This window comes from Podarcis melisellensis (assembly GCF_964234715.1).
Source record: "Podarcis melisellensis genome assembly, chromosome: 14".
Taxonomy (NCBI): Eukaryota; Metazoa; Chordata; class Lepidosauria; order Squamata; family Lacertidae; genus Podarcis; species Podarcis melisellensis.
Window position 1 is genome coordinate 43,131,903 of NC_138546.1, and position 24,504 is coordinate 43,156,406.

Here is a 24,504-nt window from a genome sequence, read left to right on the forward strand (position 1 = left end):
CAGTTTTGTGCTGCTGTAGTGTTCTGTGGGTTTTTCCCCTGTGCCTGCATGGACCTGCAGCAAACACACTACTAAGTCTATTCTCCGGTTTTTAGGTAATTACCAGTTTCGCTCTCAGACTTGGAGCCTTATGCTGAAGTTCCATCATGGACACAAATTCTCCAAGTCATGTTGAACGCTGGTCAGCCCAGTGTACCATTTGTGGCATCCTAATACAGCCACAAATGATTTTTTTTTTTAATTATACAGACTGTGATCAGATTCAGATGTTCTTCTGAGCACTTTCACCTCTGGGCTGTGGTTTGGCGAAAACACACGGCTAAATATTGCCCGCCAGGGTGTGGGGACTTTATACGATCTGCCTTATACGATCTGCCCTTCCCAAACAATTTTCTCATTTTAAACATTGCTGTTGCAGCATATAGTTTATTAGGCATATTCTAAACATAGATAACAAGGAATTGTGTTCCCCTTTCTCCCTTCTGTAAGAAATATATCAACCAATATTGCCCATCAAATGCCACTTTGTGCAGATTTTTTAAATATTGTACTTAGACCTCTGCTGCGTCTAATAGAGAATCCTTAATCAGTGTTCTGTGTTTGCAAGAAGCGCTCTAAAGGCATGTACAATTCAGCCACTCAACTAATCCAAGCCCCCCCTCAAATGTTTTGATAAAATCTCTACCCAGCTAGCATGCATGTTTAAGTCATAGCTTTTTATAAAATCCCATGAGTTCCAGAATAGGACTTCCTAGTCTAAATCTGCATTCACCACTATCCCAAAACTTTCAGAGCACACTCTTTTTAAAAAATGTAAATAACATGCAATATGATCCATTTACAATAACATCTCTCCAATTTAATCTTAGCCAACAAATGACAACCTAAATTGCAAGGTTTTTTAAAAAAAAAACTTCTGAGGGGGAAGAGAAAAGAATTCCACAGCTGTGGGAGACCAGAAAAAAAAACAGGACTATTCTAAACTTAATGTAACCAGTTATCAATAGCTAATAAAGTTTTCATGAATAGTTAACTATAAATGTCAGCAATCCTGGGATCCAGCAACCTTTGGTTTTCATTTAGCATCCTAAGGGCAACTCCAACTGTTGCAAATTTCATTTACAATAAAACTCAAAACAAGTGTAATACAGCTTAATTTTTCAAAACGTGAGTTGTGGCTATGATGCAAAGCAGTGAATGCCTTATCCCTAAATTGGAGGGGTCTTTTTGTGTGTAGAGATTCTTGCTGGGCTGGAAAGGAAGGATTTTATCAGGCGATAATGCATAAAATGCAAGCTGCCTACTACTTAAGTGTGGTGTTGACTTCAGGTAATACTTAACCATGAAAAATGATAAATGGTTGGTTTATTGATAACTGATTGTCTCCCCCCTCACCCCCCCAAAAAAACCTGGATGATTTCAACAAGAAGCTAATTTTGCATCCTCAAAGATCCTCCTCCTGCTAAAAATGTGGCTGCTTTAGGGTTTCAGGCAGCATGTCTGGTCTTAAGTCGAGAATGAAACTGCCATTTCTTAGCAATTCCAGAGGTTGGCACAGGTAGCTGTGCTCTTTGGTGTTTGTTCCAGCTGTTAAATCTCAGGTGGGCGGCAGTGTGAGCAGGATGTTACTGCTGGAACACCTTATGACTAGAGCTTCAAAGGAGACTCTGGTCTGGCTCCCACCCTGTTCTGCATTATGCTGGAATTTGGAGACTTGCAAAACATAACTGCCTTTTCCTCCTACATCCCTGTGCCATTTATTTCAGAGATATATTTTTTTTATATGGGAAAGCAGTGTAGTGACAGGTTATGCTTTGGGTGTGGCTGCCCCCCCCCAAAAAATAGTTTTTTTATATTATTATTAAGGCAGGGGGATGGTGCCTTTAACCTTAGCAGTGTTTAAACGTCAGGCTCTGTTACCACTACCCCTTAAGTGTGCATGCACCTCCCAACGCGTAGCTCAGAATCTTTTCTTTTATTTGAAGGTTACCCATAGCGGTAAACAATGCAGAGACTGTGAGGGCTCACGGCAGCCAAGTTTAAAGCAAACAGACGATGCTAGCAGAATTGTGAAGCTTTGCATTTTGCTGCTTCCAGGGCTTGCGCCAGCAGCTGGAAAGATTCCAGGACAAAAGGGTTTTTTGGGGGTGGTGGGTGGGGAGGCGGGGCCAGGGGAGCTGGAGAGCACCAAGCCAACAGTGTGATCTCTCTGTCTGTCTCTCTCTCTCTCTCTCTCTCTCTCTCTCACACACACACACACACACAATCACTCTCTGCCGCTGTGCTGCTGCCTCTGCTGCTCTGCTTTAACTGAGGGGGGTGGCTGCTGCCTCCAGCCACCTCCCCGCTCAGAGCTAAGCTACAGCTCCCTCTTTAACTGTGTCCGCTGGCCTCGCCTCTTCTCCCCTCCTGCATGCTGCCTCGGCTCCCATGGGCAGGCTTGCTCTCCACCTCTATCATGTAAGCGAAGATGTGGCTATATTGCATGGCCCAGTGACGTCTCTGGCAGAACGGTAAGCATCAGCAGAGCCTGATCACATGCCGGCCCAGTCACTAGTGCCGGCGGGATAGGAGGGTGGACGTGGGTCTGGGCGCAGGCCATCTGGTGCTCTGCTCCTCTCCTCCCCGCCACCCCTCCATGTCATCACTGTCTGTAGAAATAATAGCTGCCGAATATCGTGAGATCTGGTTTGGGCTTCTCCCTCTGCAAAACTCCTAAACTCCCGAGCTCGTGCGTGAGTGTATTTTTATTTGTGTGTTTTTTCTTTCTTTCTTCCCCCTGTCTGAGCAGACTTCCAGGACTCCAAGGGAGTGGCAGCAAGCAGAATGCTCTTCCCACCTTCTGTGCAGGAAGGTCCGCGTGGTCTCCCAGACACCACTGACCTGTGCCTTGGGCTGCAGTCTCTCAGCCAGCCAGGGTGGGACAGGCCATGGAGCTCCCAGGATTCGGATGCTGCAGCCCAGCCTAGCCTGCAGTCTGGTGAGTGACTCTGCTGACGCACAGCAACAGTTGCCGGATTGCCTTTTTTTTTGCATCTTTGTCACCAGGAGATGTTCCTGGTATAACAGCAGGTTCTGATCATTCCCGACAGCTTCTTTCTTAACATTATTATTGTTACTGTTTTACTAAGGCACCCATTCCCTCAAGAGTAATCTTGGGGCGCTAAGTGAGTCCTTTTGGGGAAAGGAAACTGTAGCTGCCCCCCTCCCCAATTAATAGGGAGCGATAAGTTTCTAAACCTGATACTGCATTGAGATTGCAATGGTCAATATTGGGCGGGGGCAGTAGTAGTGTTTTCTATGATGCTCCTGTAGAGCCAGCTGGTTGGAGGACTAAAGTTGTGCTCCCCAAAGTGGCTTCGGATCGTGGGCTGTTGTAATATTTTAGGCTGGTGCAACGTGGGTAGTTGATGATGGCAAGGATTTTAATTGTATTTATTTAGAATGCTGTTGTTTTTTACTATGCTTTTCAACCCACCAGAAGTTCCCACAGCAATTGAAGCTGCCCCCTGCTGGGGGTGTAAAAACAAAGGAAAGGAGCTTCATTCAAGCTCATTAGCAGATGCCCAAATCTTGACTCTAGGCAGTGGGCGGTACCTCTTCCTGGGTCAAGGGCCTGTGAGAGATGCCTCGATCCCTATTGTGAGATTACTGATCTGTATCTACCAGGTTAGGATAGTATCTCTGGTTGGATGTGATTGCACTAAACTCTCACATTCCATTATCCTTTTGAAGTTTTCCTTCATGGGGGAGCCAAGCATTTGCACCTGTTTCTTCGAGTGTTGTCCTTTCCTACTGCAGAGTTTCTGTGATTTGCCAGCCTGTGATGAGTCAGGAAGATAAAACTTTGGAGAAGCCAAGCTAAGTAAAAGAAACCCAGAATAGTCTAGTCACTGCCCTCTGAAAACTATTCTGCTTTTGCTCAGCTGGGCTTCTCAAAGTTTACAATGATACTCAGTACAGTTCTTTCAGAATGTGTGTTGTATTGGCTTTTGCAGAAGAAACCAAAATGTATTTTTATCCTGCTAAAGCCTTAGAAACTACCATTGGCTTTGACGGGTGACAGGAGAAATCAGTATGATGTTTCGGCAGTATTTTAGCTGGTCCTGTCAGGCTGTTGTAAATGCTTTTGGCATCAACATCTTAAATAGCTTCTGAGTGGTTCTGCAAACTTCTAGCAAGAATGGCTTAAGAAAAGGCATGTGTGCCTCTCCTGCTCATGTAATTGGGGTGGGTGGGGAACAGGTGGGTGTTCCCAGGAAGTGGGGCGGGTGGGCTTGAAACCACATGCCGAAGGCCCATTTATGTTATTAGTCTTGATTGCAAAAGTTGCCTGTCTTTAATTCCTTCACTGTTTTCATTTTGGGCTGTGCTCATTTTGGCAACAGATGTGTTGCATTAATACAACTAGTTTCTGTAGGGAAACTAATGCAGGGCTGCATTAGTGGAAGATGTTGGTTGCTCAGATGACATCTGCGCTACCAAACTGATTCCCAAAGAGCCCTGTAAATGCAGCCATTAACTCTGCTGGGCATATATTGTGCTTTTAACGGGCTTGCTTGTATTGCAATAGAATAATGGCCGCAGTGGGCTGGGGCAAGAGCTTGGTGCAGACATCTTAAGGTGGGGCAGTATTGGCACTTGCTCAGCTGTAGCCATCTGTAAAAACTGTGTGCCACTTTGACAGTCTCTGCAGGGGAGGTGGGGACTGTGCTGATTAAGGAAATGATGTGGTCTGCTGGATGTACCCAATGTCCCATTAAAAGTGCATATAATACAAGCCAGGGAGGCAATGTGCGAAGGGGTAACGTATCAGTAAGGATTTCCAGACAGTATGCATGTGATCATGAAGGCCTCAAAGAGGCCCAGCATTAACCAGACATGCCTAGGCAACTACCTGAACAAAGCATGCTCCGTAACTTATTTCTGTACTGTAGACCTGCTGCACTAGACTCCATTGTATTGCAGCAATACATGACTACAGTACTTCTTAACTGCACTGCAACCAGCTGTAAGATACTGCTGCAAAAATAACTTCCCTCGGATGGGAGCCCCGACAAGCAAAGCAAATCCCGCTTGAGTCTCTTTACAGTAATGCAAAACTTGCTCAAATTCTGCCCATGGCAGGAGTCTGCTCTGATACCCACAGTTTGCCCTGACCACAAAAGTTAAGATTTCACCAACCTAGATAACAGTTTCTATTGACTATGAGCGTGCAATTTAGAGGCATTCTTGCAATGCAGAACGATCCCATTGGCATTGGGAGCATATTTATGAGACATAGGGCAGAAATAGCATTGCATATGGGCCCAAGCACCAGTTCAGTCTGGGCATCATGTGTTGTACATGTGGACACAGTAAATTAACTGTGCATTGTTCCCTGAAGTGTACAGCCCAGCTTTGTGACTCCTTCTCTACTCCCATCCCTAAGACCAGAAGATGTTCTGCATAGGTCTGTTAGGAGTGCTACCAACAAGCTATGTATATAACCTGTTAAATAAATCCATTAAGTTAACCAGTGTCAATGTAGGGCTTGAATTTGTAGCTAAGGTTCAGCAGACAATATGCATAGCAAGATACTTTCAGACCATACCCAAAGTCATATTAGAAATAGGACGAGTGGCAACACCCACACATCTATTAACCCACCTAGAGGGCAGGGATTGTATAACGTTCAGGGTGTTCTGTGTGTGTATAAGCACTTACTTTTCTAAAAAAAACAGTTAGCCCCACATTTCATCCTACGATAAGCAATAATTACATAAACAGTCCATAATAAAAAGGGGGGAAATTGAAATCTACATAGAGTCGGTAAAGCATGAGACTCTTAATCTCAGTGCTGTGGGTTCGAGTCCCATGTTGGGTGAAAGATTCCTGCACTGCTGGGGGTTGGACTAGATGATCCTTGTGCCTTCCAACTCTACAATTCTGTGGTTCTGTGAAATGGAGCGTGAGCGGATAAAGAAGGGCATTGGATATTTTGAGAATCTTTCAGCAAAAGGGGACAGGTACTCTGGTGGAAGGCTGACAGCAGGCCCGAGTTGGCAGTATTGTGTGCCTTTTGGTGCATGCAGCTACATTAACTCCTCTGCAAAAACTGAACTATGGGTGTGTTGTCGTCTCGTGGTCTTAAGTCAGCTCTGAATCACATACCAATTCGATTCTCAATCCAAGCACAGAATTGTGATTGAGCTGGGTGGCCTCCCCACCACCACCTTCAGCAAAAGAAAGTGTTGGAAGTGGCTGAACAGCAACTTCTGCCATTGCATATTCACTGTTCTAGCCTCCCTTGCCCCTTACTGTTTCTTCTGCTTTGCAATGACTCTGCAGAGCCAGAGGAACAGCAGAAGGGAGCTGATTTTGCCTACCTATTTTGGTGAAACAGTTCAAAATGAAAAACTGTGAAACATAGGAACAACATAGGAAGCGACTTTATACTGAGTCATACTGTTGGTCCACGCAGTTTAGTATTTTCTGCATGGGCTGGCATTGGTTCTCCAGGGTTCCAGACAGGTTTTTAAAAAGCAAGAAGCAATGTAGATGGCCTTCCCAAGTGCATCATTCAGCAAAGGAAGAAATCTCCTTCAGTTGACTGCTTTAGTAAGCGAAGACTGGATGCTTTGTCGAGAGTCAGATTTCCAGCAGGCAGATTTCCTTCGCCATGCCTTGGTGCAGCAGCTGGCATCTTGGCGAAGTGCTGGACACCAGGACTGCAGCATTGCCCAGATTTGTCTCAAGGCCCCAGCCTGTAGGTTGGGAGGGACAGGCCCTGCCAAGTACCAGGCTTTTCTGTTGGTTCTGAGCAGTTTAGAAGCTTCTGTAATGACTCAGCTGTACAAATCTACAGGGAGCTGGCTGAAAGTGCAAAAAGTTCGCAATCATGCTAAAAATACTATTGCTGATCTGCACTCTTGAAGTGCCAGTGTTTGACTACTGATGAGTTCTGAATCCAAGCATGTACTTACTGCTGTGATTCCTTTAAATTGGCATGCAGCTCCTCTGTGACTCGCTCTCACCATCCAGAGTGGTAAAGGCTGTGTGATATGTAGCTTTATTATGCATTGCTTACAGCGGTGCTGCTTTCATTGAAGTATATAGTCCACAGCCTTCTATTTCACCAGGTAAAGAAAGTGATTCCTCTGTTGCAGATTTGTCAGCTGGGCTCAGTGACCACCTGTCTCTGGTATCTTTAGTTGCAGGGAATGGCATATAGTAAAGGGACCCTTGACTGTTAAGTCTAGTCGCAGACGACTCTGGAGTTGTGGTGCTCATCTTGCTTTACAGGCCGAGGGAGCCGACATTTGTCCGCAGACAGTTTTTCCAGGTCATGTGGCCAGCATGACTAAGCCACTTTTGGCGAAACCAGAGCAGCGCACGGAAACGCTATTTACCTTCCCGCCAGAGCGGTACCTATTTATCTACTTGCACTTTGGCATGCTTTCAAACTGCTAGGAGCAGGGACCAAACAACAGGAGCTCACCCCATCGCAGGGATTCGAACCGCCAACCTTCTGATCGGCAAGCCCTAGGCTCTGTGGTTTAGACCACAGCGCCACCCACGTCCTGGAACTGTACTGAACTATGCTGGAAGCCAATTGTTTAAATCAATGTTTTCCAAACTTTGGTCTCTAGCTGTTTTTGGACTGCAGTTCCCATCATCCCTGACCACCGGTCTTGCTAGCTAGAGCTGATGGGAGTTGTAGTCCAAAAACAGCTGGAGACCCAAGTTTGGGAAACACTGGTTTAAGCAGTTAATGTAGTTGTGGCATCTTGGTTGTGGTGGAGAGGCCATGGCTGTAGAGTGTCAAGTACTACCACCTCTTGGGAGCTAGGGCAGGGAGCACTAGGACTTGTCCACTGGTTGAAAGTTTGATAGGAGGTGAAGCAACTTGCCCAGCCAACCCTCCAGAGTTTGACTGAAGTGGTCGGAGAGCGCAAGAGGTTGCAGACCATTTGCATTGCAGTTAAGACCATATAGCAAGGAAGAAAGGCAGCGATGCTGGTAAGGGCTAGCCAGAACACAGTAGGAAAGGGAGGCATGTTGCTGAGTCAACAGTTGAGTTAACCGCCCTGGCCACTGTCCGGAGCCGTAGCTCACTGGTGTAGAGCACATGCATTGCATGTAGAAGTTTCCTAGGTTCAATCCCTGGTATGCCCAGTTAGCGTTGGGAAAGAAGTCCTGTCTATAACTTTACCAGGCCATTGCCAAGTTAAAGAGTAGATAATACTGACCTAGGGGGATAAATGGCTCAGGTAAGATGCACACCATACTTTCAATGTAGTATCATACCAGTCATGGTTCCCCCCCAAAGAAACCTGGGCACTGTAGGGTCTCTTAACAGCTCTGGGCAGTTTCCAGGATTCTTTGGGGGAAGCCATGACTGTACCAGAGGTATATGAGTGCTTTAAATGTATAGCATGGATGTGACAGCGGCATAAGACAAATTCTGCCAGAATGGGAATGGGCAGCTGGGGATACAGAAGATCCAGCCGGCCAGTTTTGGGAGAGGGATGCTGACACCATCCTCTCTTACTCTAGTATACTAAGAATATTTCCTAATTTGGCAACTTGTATTCTACTTGCCGTTCATTTCTGAGCTCAAGGATACCTTATTAGTATGGCAACAGTCGTCCACAACTTCTCCAATTTCCCTGCATCATGGTAATGCAATGTCTGCAGCCACATTGTGTGTAAAGGTCACAAAAACGCACAATTTCAGTTGGAGCAACAATGGGAGAAAGAGGTTCAAACCCAGAAATAGCACATGGTCTGCCTATAACGAGTAATACAATTTCTCAGTGTCGTTGGGAATGGGAATCTTGTTGAAAGAAGTACTCCAGCCTTGCAATGCTTTAGCATAACAGCATCACTAGAAATGCGAGGTACCTCCTTTAGATTGCTGCAGCACCTACCATTTTAAAATGATTTTTATTTATGGGTGGTTTCTAGGTCTCGGAATTGGGTTGTTTACCTGCCCTGGGTGACAGTTCGGTGGGCTCAGACCCAAATCCATTGCTGCCACTAGAAGCCCTGGTGACCATTTGTGGCTCATTAGCAGCTTCGCTTGGCGCGCCAACTGCAACTGTTCCTGGACAGGGAAGTAAGGATAACCTTGTGACTAGATTACTGTAATATGCTGTAGGTGAGCATATTATCCTTGCACCTTATCCAGAAGCTACAAGTTGCTGAACTATAATAAACCCAGCATCTCTTTGGTTTTGCCAGTTTATGAGAAGCAGGGAAAAATCAATAAAAGCAGAAACAATCAGTGGTACAGTAAAACAAATAGTGTAGTTCCAAACATAGACCTTCTTATGCGGCCTAGGACCCTCATACTTATGGGACTTCTCCTGGTATGTCCTGCAGAGGACCCTAAGATCCATGAATAATAGCTTAAAGGTCCCAGGCCGTAAGGAAGCCAGACTATCCTCCACCAGGGCCAGGGCTTTTTCAGTGACAGCTCCGACCTTGTGGAATGCTCTGTCCCACAAGACTAGGGCCCTGCAGGACTTGATCTCCTTCCGCAGGGCCTGTAAGACAGAGCTATTCCGCCTGGCCTTCAATTTGTATTAGCCTGATCCTCTATTCCCTTTTCCCTTTATGCTTCTATGAAGAAACTCTTTCTGGGACCACACATTTAAATTCTTCCCTGGTCTCCTTGCTGGCCCTAGTAGGACCAACTTGGCCAGTTAGCCTTGGTGATAGTTCGATGTCTACTGACTGGGTCTCCCCCCCCCAAAAAATGAGCCCTGAATTTTTGAATTTTATTGATATTGATGCTGCATTTTATGTTGTATTCTATGCTGTTTTAAGTCACATTTTAATCAATGTTTTATATTTGCTGTTAGCTGCCCTGAGCTCAGTTTTTAAAACCAGGAAGGGTGGGGTATAAATAAAATTATTATTATTATTATTATTATTATTATTATTATTATTCCTGTCCCCCACTTGCAGCAGCATGAATTTGGGTGGTAACAATATTATGTTTCTCTGTACTTTTTCCACTTCCGAGTCCTTTGAGGCCTAGTTAAGAGGTCAGAAACAGGTCCACTTAACTATGCCAGCAAAAGGGAGGCCACAGCAGAGAAGGCATCAGATCCGTCTCTTGTGACGACAGTGCCCTCCAAGAGGCCAGAGTGCATCTTGTTCTTGCATTTGAGAATTCTGTGTGCGTATTCACTCTCTTTTTAGCCTATCAGAAAAAATAAAGAACAAACCAAAACAGGAATTTGTTTCGAAATGGGAGGTCTTCAAAATTTATTTGCAAAATAATTACATCAGTTTAAACTCTTTCGCAGCATTTGAATAATTTCAGTAGTAGCTTTAAGAAAGATATGAGATCTAAGATAAATTAAGAATTAGTCAATCTATGATAAAAGTGTGTACTGGGCAACAAGTAACATATAATTGAAACAAGGAATAGGTGGGAGGTCGGGTCTACAGTCCAAAGACCATTATTTGCTTTATAATCTTGTAATTAATACTGTGTTTATCTCTCTTTTCATTTGTATTTTTGTTTTTTGTCTTTTGGTGTATCAAAACAAACCACCATTCTGGAGTACTAAATATATGAACATACTGTCTTTAACGTTTTGTTCATCAGTCTAAAATACAATATTTCATAATAGTAATATTAAAAATTGCCAATTTGTAAGAGGGGGGAATCCCCACCATTTTTTCCTCTTCCCCACTCCCAGGTTTTCTCTTCTCTAAATATAAACGGGGTCATATGAGGCATTGTCAATGGTACCACAGTCTGGCTGTGTCTTGACAAACATCTGCTCCCTTTTTCAGGCTAGATTGGAATATGATGTTTGCTTTCTCTGCTGCTGTATCGGAAATTGGAATTATAAGCAATATGTAACTGGTAGGAACAGTTTTTGACCCCAAGTCAGAGTGTATCCATTATCTCTAAAGGCTTGTCATGTTTTGCTTATTTTCTGGTATTTCAGCACTGAAGCAGAATATAGGGAATCGTTTTGTCACGGCCAAACTAAACTATTGCTAGATATGTAGCTGAATGGACTGTTCCACTTCTGGGGAGTCTAGTTTTGAACGCCCCTCCATGTTAACTCGTGGCAAAAAGAAAGTTTGATAAAGCAGGGAAACACATGTTGTTTTCTGTGCTTTCTTTTTATTATCAGGATTTTTTTTAAGTGATACAACCCACCCTACCATTCTGCCACTTCCTACAAGTATAACCAATGCCTTAATTACCTTTGTCCAATGGGAACTTGAACCCTAAGGCTGGATTCAAGAATAGCTTTATGGAAAGTTGAGCCTGCTTTCAACTTTGGCTAATTTGCTTTCTTATACCTCAAACCTCAAGTCCTTTTTTCAAAACAAAAACAACCCAACTTCATGCTGTTGGTACATAGCATCAGGTCATGAAGATTCCCCCCCCCCTTAAATCTGCTGCCTGTATCCTTGAATGCAATTTGGCTTCTGTGATATGGAAGAATGGGATGCTTACCCTTGTACTTAAACCTGCTAATGTGCAATTCATTCAAGTTCTGATTTCCAGGCAGAGCATAATTCAGTCAAAAAGCAAGTTCCTGGTCTTAATTTGCAAGATATATTAGCAGCGTGCAATTAGCATTTGCGGAATTTTCTTTGTTTTTTCAGCAGTAGGCAGAAAATTCTTCACAGGATGGATTTATTGTGGCTCAGTACAGAGATGTGCCCTTTTCCTCCATATCAGTAATGCTGCTTACAATAGAAAGTTTAGGTTGTACATGTGTTTGAAACTTGGAGTGTGTTGTCCAAGCTGCTTTTGAATTTACTAATTTGGTGCTAAATAGGGATTTTCTGGCCTAAGATATGAAATGTTGGTGTGGAGCGCGAATGGCTGCGTGCAGTTAACTTCTCTAGGGTTGCCAGTACAGTTAGTCCTGTCTCTTAACACTCTATATGGAATGTTGTATTGATAGTATTTTTAGTAGTAGTCATGTGTAATGAAGGAGAGGATAAAAACATTCAGAGCCCTTCAGATAATCCCTGTTCACTCCGCATTCATGATTATTTGTGCTCATGATGCTGCTGAGGTGGTCATAATGTGATCTTGTTTTCAATACCGTTTCTGTCTGGAAAAGTTTCAGGGGTGGTAACAACTGCTTCGAAGGGACCTGGGTGGCTCTGTGGTCTAAACCACTGAGCCTCTTAGGCTTGCCGATCAGAAGGTCAGCGGTTCGAATCCCCATGACGTGGTGAGCTCCCGTTGCTCGTTCGAAAGCACGCCAAAAAGTGGAAGTAGATAAATAGGTACTGCTATGGTGGGAAGGTAAACAGCGTTTCTGTGCGCTGCTCTGGTTTCTGTGTTCTGTTGCGCTAGAAGCGGCTTAGTCATGCTGGCCACATGACCTGGAAAAACTGACTGCGGACAAACGCCGGCTACCTAGGTCTGTAAAGCGAGGGGTCCTTTACCGTTACCTTTTAACAACTGCTTCACTTCCAATTGGGGCATATCTTGTAACTTGATGCTGAAATCCCATAACTTTGCATACCACAAATGTTTGCAGAATTTCGGGACTGCTTTTGTTATGCCCCTGTGACAGTTTTAGAGAACAACCAATAAAGTAAGATGTGGAAACAGTCCAGTATAAATTCACCACTAATGCACTATTATTTGTGTCGGGAATGTGTCTGGATTTGCGCCATACATTTAAAGCACTCCTACGACACATCAACAGTCCTGGCTCTGCCCTCCCCAAAATAATCCTGGGAACTGTAGCTTAAGGGTGCTGAGAGTTGTTAGGAGACACCTCAGAGCTACAGTTCCCAGCATCCTTAAACTACAGTTCCCGTTATTCTTTTGGGGAAGCCATGGCTGTTAAAATTATTACAAGTGCTTCAAATGTGTGCTGTGGATGTGATCCATGTTGTGGAATACACCTGGTGAGGAAAGGCCCCACAACAGCCTGGAAGGCCCATCGTAGCCTCATGCTGTATGAACTAGGAGCTCTTCTCTCTGACTTCCCGTTCGGTTTCCTCCCCACATGTTGCTGGATTTGTACAGATGTGTACATCTGCACATTCCAAGTCGCTCTTCCTAGTTAAGAATGTAACAAGAGCCTCCTGGATGAGGCCAGAGGCCCCTCTATTCCAGCATCCTGTTCTCACTGTGACCAACCAGATTCCTGTGGAAAGCCTGCAGTCTGGAGATGAACGCAACAGCTGGCATTCAGGGATGCAATACCTCTTGACAGTGGATGCAGAATCTAGTCGTTGTGGTTAGTAGCTATTGAGTTTGGTTTTTTTTTTTTTTGTTTGTAAAAGTGTTGAATGTAGGAAAGTATTATTTATTTTAAAAAAATATATACCACCCTTCACCTGCAGATCCAGGGCGGTTCACAACATAAACTTACAATATAAAAAAATAACCCCAAATGCATAGTAAAAATAAGAACAACAAACCAATAATCCCTCCCCCGCAACACATTTAAAAGGGCATTGGATTTGGTCAATACAGCACATTGTTCCCTGTGACAAGGGAGCTCCGCGTAGACATTTGTTTAAAATTATATTGTTGGCTGTTCTTTATTGCCACAGGCAATCCCAGAGCTGGGTGCAGAACTTGAAGCGAAACAACAAACACAGCCAGCAATACATAATCAACCCTTTTAAACCACCGGGAGGCTTTCTGTAGTACTAAAACAGCAAAGGCTCAGCATTAATGTTTAGCATCCAGCTGTGAGCAGAACTGCTTTCAGCTGGTGTCCAAAATGCATCCAGTTAACCGCCAGATCTCTTTGCAAGGAGGGAGTCCCTTAATTGGGGTGCCACCACCAAGAAGGCCCCCAAGTTCCCAAGCAACTTTTTTTTTTTAATGGAATGCTTCACAAATTTGCACATCATCCTTGGAGTAAGCTCTGGAGTAAGCCCCATTTGAAGTCTGTGGGGCTTATTTCTGCAGAGACCTTTGTACAGAGGACAGGGGTGTTGGTGTAAAATATTTTCCCATGCCTGCATTTCCTAAGCTTCCCACCCCACCTATGTAAGGCTTGGGTAGTCTTTTTTTATATTGGGATGTGTACATATTCCTGTTTCCTCTGCGACCAGTGTGCTCCTGCTTCTGCTTTGACATTAGCCACAATCCATATCTGTTCTGTATCTATCTCATCGTCTCCTATAGAATACTGCATTTTGGTGTGTTTCCTGCCAAAACAGCTTCGATCCACATTGAGAGAAATAATTAACTTTGTTGTGATTTTACCTCTGCAATGTTTATACAGCCCTAGCTGCTTTTACAATGGGTCCCATGGAACTACCCCTCCCTTTTTATATTATTTCCTCGCCCAGAAGTATTCTTGCATATTTTTGCTAGACGCTCTTATGAGAGGCGTGGGAACACAAGTGTTAACAGCTGTGAGACTTTCCACTCATATGCTGTCGTCTTTGAGAGGATAGAGAGCCAGTATTCTGCCTGGCCTCTGAATCCGTGGAGTCGATTTACTCCTAGAAAGAGTGAGGCTTGTCCTTCTCTGTGCTTATTGATCTGGTATAGAAAAGAAAAAGTTCCACCAGATTATTCCATTGAGAGGGTCTCTCCAGTGCTTAATAGAACAGCTGAGTCACAAGTGATGATGCTTCGGCTATTGCCATCTTGGGAGTGGCAGTTCTTGGAGAGAGCAACAGAATTACAGTACAGGAAGATTTGCTTAATTCTTCTCCTTTGGCGATGCCATTCTGGAGTGAGCTGTGCTGGATTAAGACCACCTAAGGCGGCCCTCTTTCTCCTTCCGCCAGAGACTCTGTATTTGACCATTCCTTTGTGTTTCTCTTCAAGCTTATTTTGCAGATAGCACTCACAAAATCGTGTGCAGTTCAGTCTCTGACTCCTTGCTAAGTTCTTTGGTGTTGCTTCTGAACCTTAAATGCATCAGTCTTCCTAGGTACAGTGGTACCTTGGTTCTCAACGCCTTGGTACTCAAACAACTTGGAACCCAAACACTGCAAGCCCAGAAGTGTTCAGTTTGCGAACCTTTTTTGAAAGCCGAATGTGCTCCGTTTTGAGTGTTACACATCTGATTTGAGTGCCACAATTCCGTTTTCAGTGTTACACTGAGGTCTGTCTGTTTTTCCTATTTATTTTGTGTTTTTGTTTTTGTAACTGTGTAGAACCCAGTTCAGCTACTGATTGATTGTGTTAGGTTGTGGGCGAACATAGCAGACGACACAGTGATTCTTCAAACAGCTCTTCTTTATTCAGATGTCAGAACAGAACTAAGTTGAGGAGCTCAGTCAGCCTGCTTATATAGAGCTCCAGAACAATGTAACTGTTGCCATTTTCTAAAACTATCCAATCATTGAACGTCACTTTTCGATCCTTCATTTGCATACAAAACTATCCAATCACTGAACGTCACTTTTCGATCCTTCATTTGCATAACTATCTACAGTATCCCCCTGCTGGCCCAGGGTGAGAACTTCAGTACATAACAGATTGATTGATTGATTGATTGATTGTGTGACTGCAGTACATTGTTTATTGGTTTCATTTTATGGATCAGTGATCTTGTTAGATAGTAAAATTCACGTTAAACTGCTGTTTTAGGGGTTGTTTTTAAAAGTCTGGAACAGATTCATCCATTTTGCATTACTTTCTATGGGAAAGTGTGCCTTGGTTTTGGAACAGACTTCCGGAACGGATTAGGTTTGAGAACCAAGGTACCACTTCATGAATATTAACTTTCCTAGGCCACTGTCTAGGGGACAGAGGTATTAAAAATTGCCATTGTGTGTTGTGCTGTATGTGGCAAGCACATGAACATACCAAGACACAGCCATCTCAGAAAATTGTATCTTCCTTTATCAGTTGTTTGGGTCCCATTGTAGTCAGTTGTCGCTAGCTTGTGTGGTACACTCTTGAGAGTGCTGTCTGCTTCACATAGTTTTGTTCTCAGGCTGGCAATAAGAGGCAGAACGTTGTCTCACTAAGATTGAACTGTCAGGTCTTTGCCATTAAAGCATTACATTGATTAAGCTGCGCCACTGGCTCAAGCCAGTTCCCTTGCTTCCATTCCATTTGGCCATGTTTGTTGCTAAATGATAAAAGGATCCAGTTGAGAAAGTCTTAACATGTCTTTGTGAGAAGATTTAATTCAGTCCTGTACTTGGGGTTCCATGCAAATTGTGTATTCCCTCTCCTATTTACTTGAATGGAGAAACATGTTCCTTCTCTGTCCTTACATCTGCCCCATAGTGAATATTTGCTAATTGGCTCTTATATGTGGAAGTTTCACAGGAGTGTAGGTCCGCAGGTGCTTTAAAATACACTATTTATTTTTAAACAGTTGCATGTCACCTTTTAGTCCAGTAAGCTCTCAAGTCTGCTTGCATCATTTTAAAAAAATTCTAAAGCAATGGTTTTTAAAACCTGCATATATTAAAACCCAATCTTAAAAACTGTTTTATATATTTCATTTATATATTTAAAACGACAATAATGCATATATAAAACCAATTCAGATGCAATGCAGATACCAACTGGAAATAGGAAATAAAAGCTAGAAATAAATACACATACTTTCTTCTGAATTAGGGGAAATAAAACAATGGATCTCTCCCACTAGGAAAAAAGAATAAGAAATAATTTATTTGGAGCAATGCTGTGTAATCTACTTATAAATAACCTGGAGTTAGGTGAACCCTGGTGTAATTTGCAAACTTGACTACTACAGACTATTCAATATAGTGAAACTACAGACTGAAGAGCTCCAGAACCTGGGCAAGTAGGCAATGGAATTGCAGAACTGGTGTGAGCACATGCAAAATCAAAAATCATATATACCATATTGACCTGAATATAAGCCGCACTCCCCCCCCCCCAAAAAAAATCCAATTGTGAAAAGTCAAGTGTGGCTTACCGTATTTTTCGCACCATAGGGCGCACCGGACCATAGGGCGCACCCAGTTTTTTGGGGGGGGAAATAAAGGGGGGGAAATTATTTCCCCCCCAGGCGCGGGGCTGGGGCGGGGGAAGCTCGAGCTTCCCCCAACCCCAGCCCGCAAACAGGCAGCTCTCTGCAAGCCGTGGGAGCACTCCCGCTGCTTGCAGAGAGGTCCGCGAAGCCTGGACGCGCTGAGATCAGCGCGCGCAGGCTTCAACATGCAGGCAACTCTCCGCAAGCAGCGGGAGCCCAGCACTGGGCTCCCGCTGCTTGCGGAGAGGTGTGCGAAGCCTGGAGAGCGTGAGGGGTCGGTGCGCACCGACCCCTCTCGCTCTCCAGGCTTCAGCGAAAGCCTGCATTCGCACCATAGGACGCACACACATTTCCCCTTCATTTTTGGAGGGGAAAAAATTGCGTCCTATGGTGCGAAAAATACGGTATATTTGCGAGCTTATGTCGCTGGCAAAGCGGCGCAGCTCCCCCCTCCCCCTGGAAGCAGTGTGGGCAAGGGGGGGCACTGGCAAAGCAACACGGCTCCCCCTCCCCCCCAGCAGCCCAGGAGTGTGGGGCAACGACACCCATCCCATCTGCGGCTCCCAAGCCTCCCCCAATCTGCCGAATTTTAAAGGTGCGGCTTATTTGCAGGTGCAGCTTATATTCGGGCCCATACGGTAAATGCTGGTGGGGTTCTGATTTTGAAGTAGTTACTCAGAAAAGGGAACTTGAGTTTTGTGGAGAGCAAATGGAAAAGTTTGTCTCAATGTACTGTTGGCTGTGAAAAGGGCAAATCTAGTGTTAAGGAATTAGTAGGAAAAATATGAACAAAACTATAAGCTTATTAGTGCTATCCCAAATCCTTGGGTGCAGCTACATTGAAAATATTGTGCAAAAGTTCTAACAGCACCATCTCAAAGGAGATGGAGCTTGAAAACATATAGAGAATGGCAGCTGAAAAGTCATCAAGGGATTGGTACACCTTAACACTGAGATGCTAAAGCATTTGGGACTTGTTAGACTAGGAAAATAAATAACTGAAGAAAGGGCATGATAGAGGCTTTCAAAATTATTAGCTGCAAGGGGAATAAAGGAGGTAATTTCTTGGTCAGCTGAGGAATGGAGCCTTGCAGGATATGTGGTTAACTCGTCTTCTAGAAGGCAAGGTTAAAACAAGGTGTTTACTGTGAACATCAGGAAAGGAAGGGAATCTTCCTACCCGTTCCCAGTCTTCACTGCTTCCAATAGAAGAGCTGGGTTAATGGTTCCTGGTCCTTTGGGGGCATGTTGGAGGATGTTGAGGCAGGAATTGTTAGTATTATTTTGTAATTTATTGATTTTCTCTTTTTTAAAACCCTCAAAGCGGATAAGCTAAAAAGATAGAACAATTTAAAATTTCGAAAAAACTAAAATTGGCAATAAACTAAAATGCACACCTCTTATTCAGTGATTGGACAACTGGGCAGTGTGTGTGTGTGTGTGTGTGTGTGTGTGTGTGTGTGTGTGTGTGTAGAGCGATTGCCACCAATACCAAAAGAAGATGCAAATAAGGTTCTGTAGGAGAACATTGCTCTTAGCTAGGGCTGGGCAATGTTCCGTCCCTAACTGGTTTGAAGTCCACATGCAGGAATAGACACTTTGCTGCTTCTCCCTTCCCACCTTATTTTTTCCTTCCTCCTTATATTTCAGACCTTGTGATATATCAGTATATTGCAATGTTTACCTGGTGATATATCACAGTGTTCAGTTCAATTTACTGTGTTTTGCAAGCAGCCATTAAATAAAAACAAGAATAACAAGAATACTGCTAATAGCGGTTTACATTTCTACTCCCCAACCATTACAGGGTAAATCATTTCCCATTCCCCCTTTTCAGTTTGACATGAATTTGTAAAGCCTCAGTAAACAGTTTGGATGTTCTAAAGGTTATATACCTCTCTACGTCAGACAACAACAAAAAAGGGCTTTGCAAAAGACGTCCTTCCCTTCTGCAATCTTAACAATGGGTGGATATAATTTGTTTCTAAGGTCATTATAAAAAGCTCATTCAAGGAGTACATGAGTTATGACACAGAATTGCAGCTGCAAACTCTGTCCTCCTTAGGAACTCCTTTGTGTCGGCCCATCCAATCTGCTAACGGAACGTCATTTAGTCTTGCCTGTGTGAAAGCTGTGCTCATTTCAACATTTGGCAAATCTACCAAATATCTTGGCAGGGGTGGATAACAATAGAATTTTAAAAAGCATACAATTTGTTTCACAGTGTTGAAAACCAGATATTGCCCATCCCTAGTTGGTAGGAAACATGCCACTCCAGCTTTCTGCAAGGGCAATAGAGCATACAAATCCACACAACTAGTTGGGAGTCGAGAGTCATCTTCAAGGATCTTCTGGTCTTTGTGGATCTGTTGAAGCAGAGATATATCCTGACTTGGACAGCAAAAACACATATCAAACGCCAGGAGACATTTGCTCTGTGAGCGCTACAGGAGGAGGCCTCTCTGCTGCAGCTGTGGGTGGAAGTGTACCTCCTGTCTGTCTCAAGATGGAGTTCATGATGTCCACATAGACTGGCTGGAGTCAGGAAGCGATTGTACAAGTTGTGTAACCTCTCAATGAAGATAGCCATCCAGGCTACCATAGCAGAACAGAGATTGACCCTGTGTGCAACCTCTCGCAACCAGAATACGATACTCGGTGTATCTAGATTCTGGCTGTGTGACAGCGTTCCTGCCCCTTCTGTCCAAGGTGCTTGGAAGCTCCTTCTGACCTTCTGGCTGGCCAGTTTTTGGAAACAACTTGCAGAATTATGAGGGCCTTGGTCCCTCCACACCACACCACCACAAAACCCTTGTTATAATATTGAAATGGTTTTTTTTTTTTCAGATAGGAGGCCACCTTGCTTTAGAACCCTTGTATCTAGAAATTGGCAGGATTGCAGGCCCACCATGAAGCCTGGAACATCGAGCTCTGAAGCTTCCGAGGCAGAATATTGCTGTTGCTGTAGAGTTCTGAGAATCTGCTTTGTGTGTGGGTGGTGTTAGTATCTGGTCCTCTGTAGTTAAAGAAGCATTCAGTTGGTGTTTGCTTAATGCTTAAACCAAAGATGGTGTGAGTAAGCTTCCACCTGAGGTGAGGCAGGTAGATACCCAAAAGGGGGCACCAGTTATGGAATGCTTTCTCCGGAAAAGTTTGCCTTGCCACTGACACCCATTGCCTGATTTCAGGTAAAAGGACCTTTGAACAATGCCATCCCCAATCTTTTCCAATGTAATTTTAATCCTGCTTACTGTTCTTAGCTACTTCATGACTTTGTGGCTTACAGCTTATATGGATTTTACACTTCTTTTTTGTAAGCGACCCTAGAATATAGTTGATGGGCAATATAAAAGTAATTACAACAAATAGGAGCATCATACTGCTTCTTGTCTCCTAGACAGTGTCTCTGTCATCAGTCTGTTAAAATTGAATACCACCTTACCTGAATCTGTTCTAAAAATGGGACAAATTAAATTCAGGCAGGGTTTCGTTGGCTATGAAGCCAACATTGGTGAGGAGACGCCAGTTAATTTTCATAGGAGCAATAAGCATCCCGAACAAGATGGTTCTCTGAGATAGCATCAGCTTCCCTCCAAACCACCTTCGCATTATAGGAAACCACACCATCAGATTACTTGGACAAGGATGTCCAGCGCTGGTATGATGGAGAAGAAGGCATTAGAATATGAAGCTCTTTACCGTTTGGCTTTCTTATGTTCAGACAAGCTGTTCAGCAGGGCAAGGAGCCTAACACAGAGGTAAAACATGTTGCATTAGCATCCAGATATAAATACTCATTTGATACCCAGTTGCACGGTAACTGTCCCTTAAGACTCATCAAAGCAAGAACCACAGCCACCAGTGCACCGCTTATCTTTGCAGGTCTCTCTCCTATAAGGTTTGCCTTAAGTTACTGTAAAAGCCAGGAATCGCCTGGTTCAGCGCAATTCTTGCTGAGATTTCCATGTTAAGGAAATCCACGTTCGCTACCCATACTTCAAGATTGGAACCCATAATAAATCCTGCAAATAGAACGCTAGCAGGTTGACTTTACCTGTTATACATTCTGCAATGAGGCTACTCATGAGTTGTGTAAGCAGCCCCCCAGCCAGCATAGTCTTCCGTCTGTTGCAAGTGAGAAACAGCTGCCAGCACAATAATCCAGTGCTGCCTCTGCAGTGTTAAGCTGGACATAAAGATGATAGATAACATGGATAAAAATGTATTTACAGAAGACCGTGTAGGGACTTTGTTTACACAGGGACAGATAAGACATCTGAACTCGACAAGTATGTGAACTAATTAATTAGGAGACCCCAAGACTCTTCTATTTTAGGCTATTTATAGTTAATACATGTTGGCATTTTCCCATTTGTGTTTTAAGTTTCCTAAAACTTGAGTGCTAATAGATGAGCATCCTTGCTAAGGTGATTTACCTGGGGTGAAGGACTAAGGAGTGTACTCATAAAGAGCTCAGAGCTCCACTTGCTGAATATAACAACAACAAAGGATTCTGCATGTGTTCAAGTGCATACTTGAAATCATGAGGGCCGGCAACTTTTCTTTTTTAAAAGGTAGGGTACAATTCTCCTATCTCCGCAAACGTGCCCAGGTGCCTACTTACCAGCTTAGCATAGCAGAGGTTCTTTTCTTACTCTTTACTGCAAGTAAAGCCTCTCTAGCTATTCTACTTGAAAATACAAACATAGAAACCCAGTCAAGATGTAGGCAAGGAAAATGCCAACATCGTGGCAGAGCTATTGCTTCTCCTTCTCAAAGCAACACAATCTCTCTGTGTCTGGTGATTCACCCAATTGCTTGTGTGTAACTATGGAGAGTCCGTTGGTGTGTTGGAGGGGACTGGGCGAGGTTTATCTGCGAGGAGAGCACACAACAAGCAGAGCCACTGTCATGGATAATGCCCTTTGTGTAAACTGCTTTGAGCTGAAAGCATTATTGATGACGGTGGCTCTGCTTACAGGCCCTAGTGTAAGCAGAACACATGGTTTAATGTAGTCTGTGTGCACAGTGAGGCAGCCTTGACAATTAGATTTGGGAGGTCCCATATCACTGAAGTATTTGAGATCGTACATAACTTGCACGTTGCCTCGCCTTGCAGCTTTGTCTGGCATGTTGTGCTTCTCGAGAGCAAAACATGTTCATGGGACCAGTGGATCTACCCCCTGATGTCCCTGCCTGAGATGTTCATGTGGCCATGAGGCATCTCATAAATGGTCTGCACCATTCCTCTTGTGTGCAAAGCCACAGATGGCAGGGTCCTGTATGCAGTAGTTGATGGAACAGCATCAGTCGTGGGACGACAAATGAAAGCTTGGACAGGTCCACATTTATTTATTTTCACTCAGAAGTGTTGATGCCAGTGTGCTTGGTATAGGTGGGCATCTGCATAGGAGCACTTAGCACAGATCTTTGTGGGCAATCCTTTTGTTCCCCGACACAGCAGTGGATGGTGATTTATAATCCTCAAGGAGGTCTTTTCCCCTTTTTTCTTTTATTTTTGAGAGCAAACAAGTACCATCTGATTGAAGGGGAGCAGAGGGTACCAGGGCTGAAGAGTACATAAAGCATCACTTTGTCTCTTTTGCAGTTCTTAGTGTGTTTAGCAATCCCCTGGGGAAGCCCCCTGTGAATTTCCTGACAATGGATCCCATTGGCTCTGAGCTGACTGATAGCCTTCCGAACCCTTTGAGGGGTTCCCGCCTGGACAACGCCCGTTCGTTCCTGTATTCACGCTCCAGCAGCCCCTCAGACTCTGACACCAGTGGATTCAGCTCTGGTTCTGACCATCTCTCAGACTTTCTTGTAAGTTGCTGGGGAGGTTGTGGCAGGGCAGGTGGGTACTCTGAAATTCTGAATTGATTTGATGGCACTTCGGAGAACATGGTCTGGCTGCGGACTCCCCATCCAGTCGCTAGGAAATGGGAGAATATGCAAGCAGCTGCAGGTGGATTTAAGCTATTCTGCTTTCCCAAACTATAGCTTTTTACAAGCATCAGAGTCCTGCTTCAGATTGTATTCTTGGAGAAATAACCTGTGACTGCAAAACTGCTGGACCCTGATCTGCTCACAATTTAAATAAGCGTTGCACATTCCGCTGGGTCTACTGAGCATTGATCTGTTGGTCTTGTGCAAGATACACCACAACACTTGGTTTCCTGCTCATTACAAAGTCGGAAGGGATATTTTTTTCTGCACTAAATTCGTTGGTTAGGGCAAAATAGCTTTAAGAAGGAATAGAGGATCTGAAAATTGGGCGGGGGGGGGCAGGATGTACGGTTGTACCTTGGAAGTCAAACAGAATCAGTTCCAGAAGTCCATTCGACTTCCAAAAAAACCAAAGCGTGGCTTCTGAATGGCTTCAGGAAGCTCCTGCAGCCAGTCGGAAGCCACATTGGACGTTTGGCTTCCCAAAAAACTGTTTGAAACACTCCCAGGTTTTGATAGTTTGGGAGCCAATTTGATCAGCAACTAAGGCGTTTGACAACCAAGGTACGACTGTATTCTGTAACTGCTGCAAAATAAACAGGTTGTGAAATGCAGCGCATCTTTGGATGGACTTCTGGTGATAGAACTCATCAAATCGCTTTTCATTAGGGAGCAGAGGAAAGACATCATTTAGCGGGTTAGTAGGAGTACAGAGACTGAGCTGGATACAGAAGATTATCCCTCCTGTTGACTTACCCTCCTCTTTACACACAGGCTTCTGAGCTGTTGGTTGTCACTGCCTTCATCTGAAGCTAGAAACTTAACTTTAACTGTGCAGAGAGTTGCAGAATTCTGTGCTGAAGACTTTTTGGCCCCCTTATTGATTGTGTGTAGTTGATAAAAGTATTTATAAGCCACCCTCTCACACAACATCAGGGCACTTTACAGCCACACAGAAACCGTCAACACAAGAGAATCATCAAAATGACCACTTAAGCAAGAAAATTTTAAATAACCGCAGCTCTGTCCAACATAAAGAAGTCTCCAAGAGATGCATGGAAGTCCAAAGGAAGGATTGCCTCCCTAATCTCAGTGATCAGTCTGGGAGATAAGGACTCAGAGGGCAGCCCTTAAGGTGTCCTGGACCCAAGTTGTCCAGGGCTTTGTAAAACAGGTGTACTAGCCTAATACTAAGCACTGCCACTTTTGCCATAGGTCTGAGAAGTAACATGGCAATAAGCTGTCAGTGTTAACATGAACGTTTTCTTCATGTGCAGGGCCTTAGCCAACCATATATGTAGCTCTGGAAGCTTGCATTTAATGAGCCTATTCTCGTTGCGTGTAGATACAAGCTCCATATAATTTAATGAATGTGGCAGCTGCCAAAATACAGTTAATTATGCCTGCCATGGTAACATGGATTTGGAATTCTTGCCCATTATTTTTATTTATGATTAGCAGCATTTGCTTGTCACTTCATACAAAGAAGTCTTAGAGTGACTTCACTTAACAAGATAAAATACAAGCGTGCAGTATCAGCTAAAAGCCATATTTTCTAAAATCACATGATATTCATTTTGGCTCTGAAAGAAAGAATAGATGCATAGCAGTTTGGGTAAGGATGGGGAGAAAAAGC

General features: G+C 43.9%; 1 protein-coding gene across 11 annotated transcripts in view; it reads left to right on the forward strand.

Annotated features, from left to right (window-relative positions):
• The window catches only part of CPEB1 (cytoplasmic polyadenylation element binding protein 1), a 48,838-nt gene that overhangs the window by 8,538 nt on the left and 15,796 nt on the right, over positions 1 to 24,504 (forward strand). For 9 of the 11 annotated variants that reach the window (XM_081888584.1, XM_081888578.1, XM_081888582.1 and 6 more), the window contains exons 3-4: positions 2,792 to 2,980; positions 22,531 to 22,745. In XM_081888584.1, the coding sequence (XP_081744710.1) occupies positions 2,792 to 2,980; positions 22,531 to 22,745 (404 nt within the window). Of the gene's footprint in view, positions 1 to 2,235; positions 2,514 to 2,577; positions 2,679 to 2,791; positions 2,981 to 22,530; positions 22,746 to 24,504 lie in introns of those variants that run through there. The other 2 variants (XM_081888588.1, XM_081888580.1) reach the window with 2 other exon arrangements.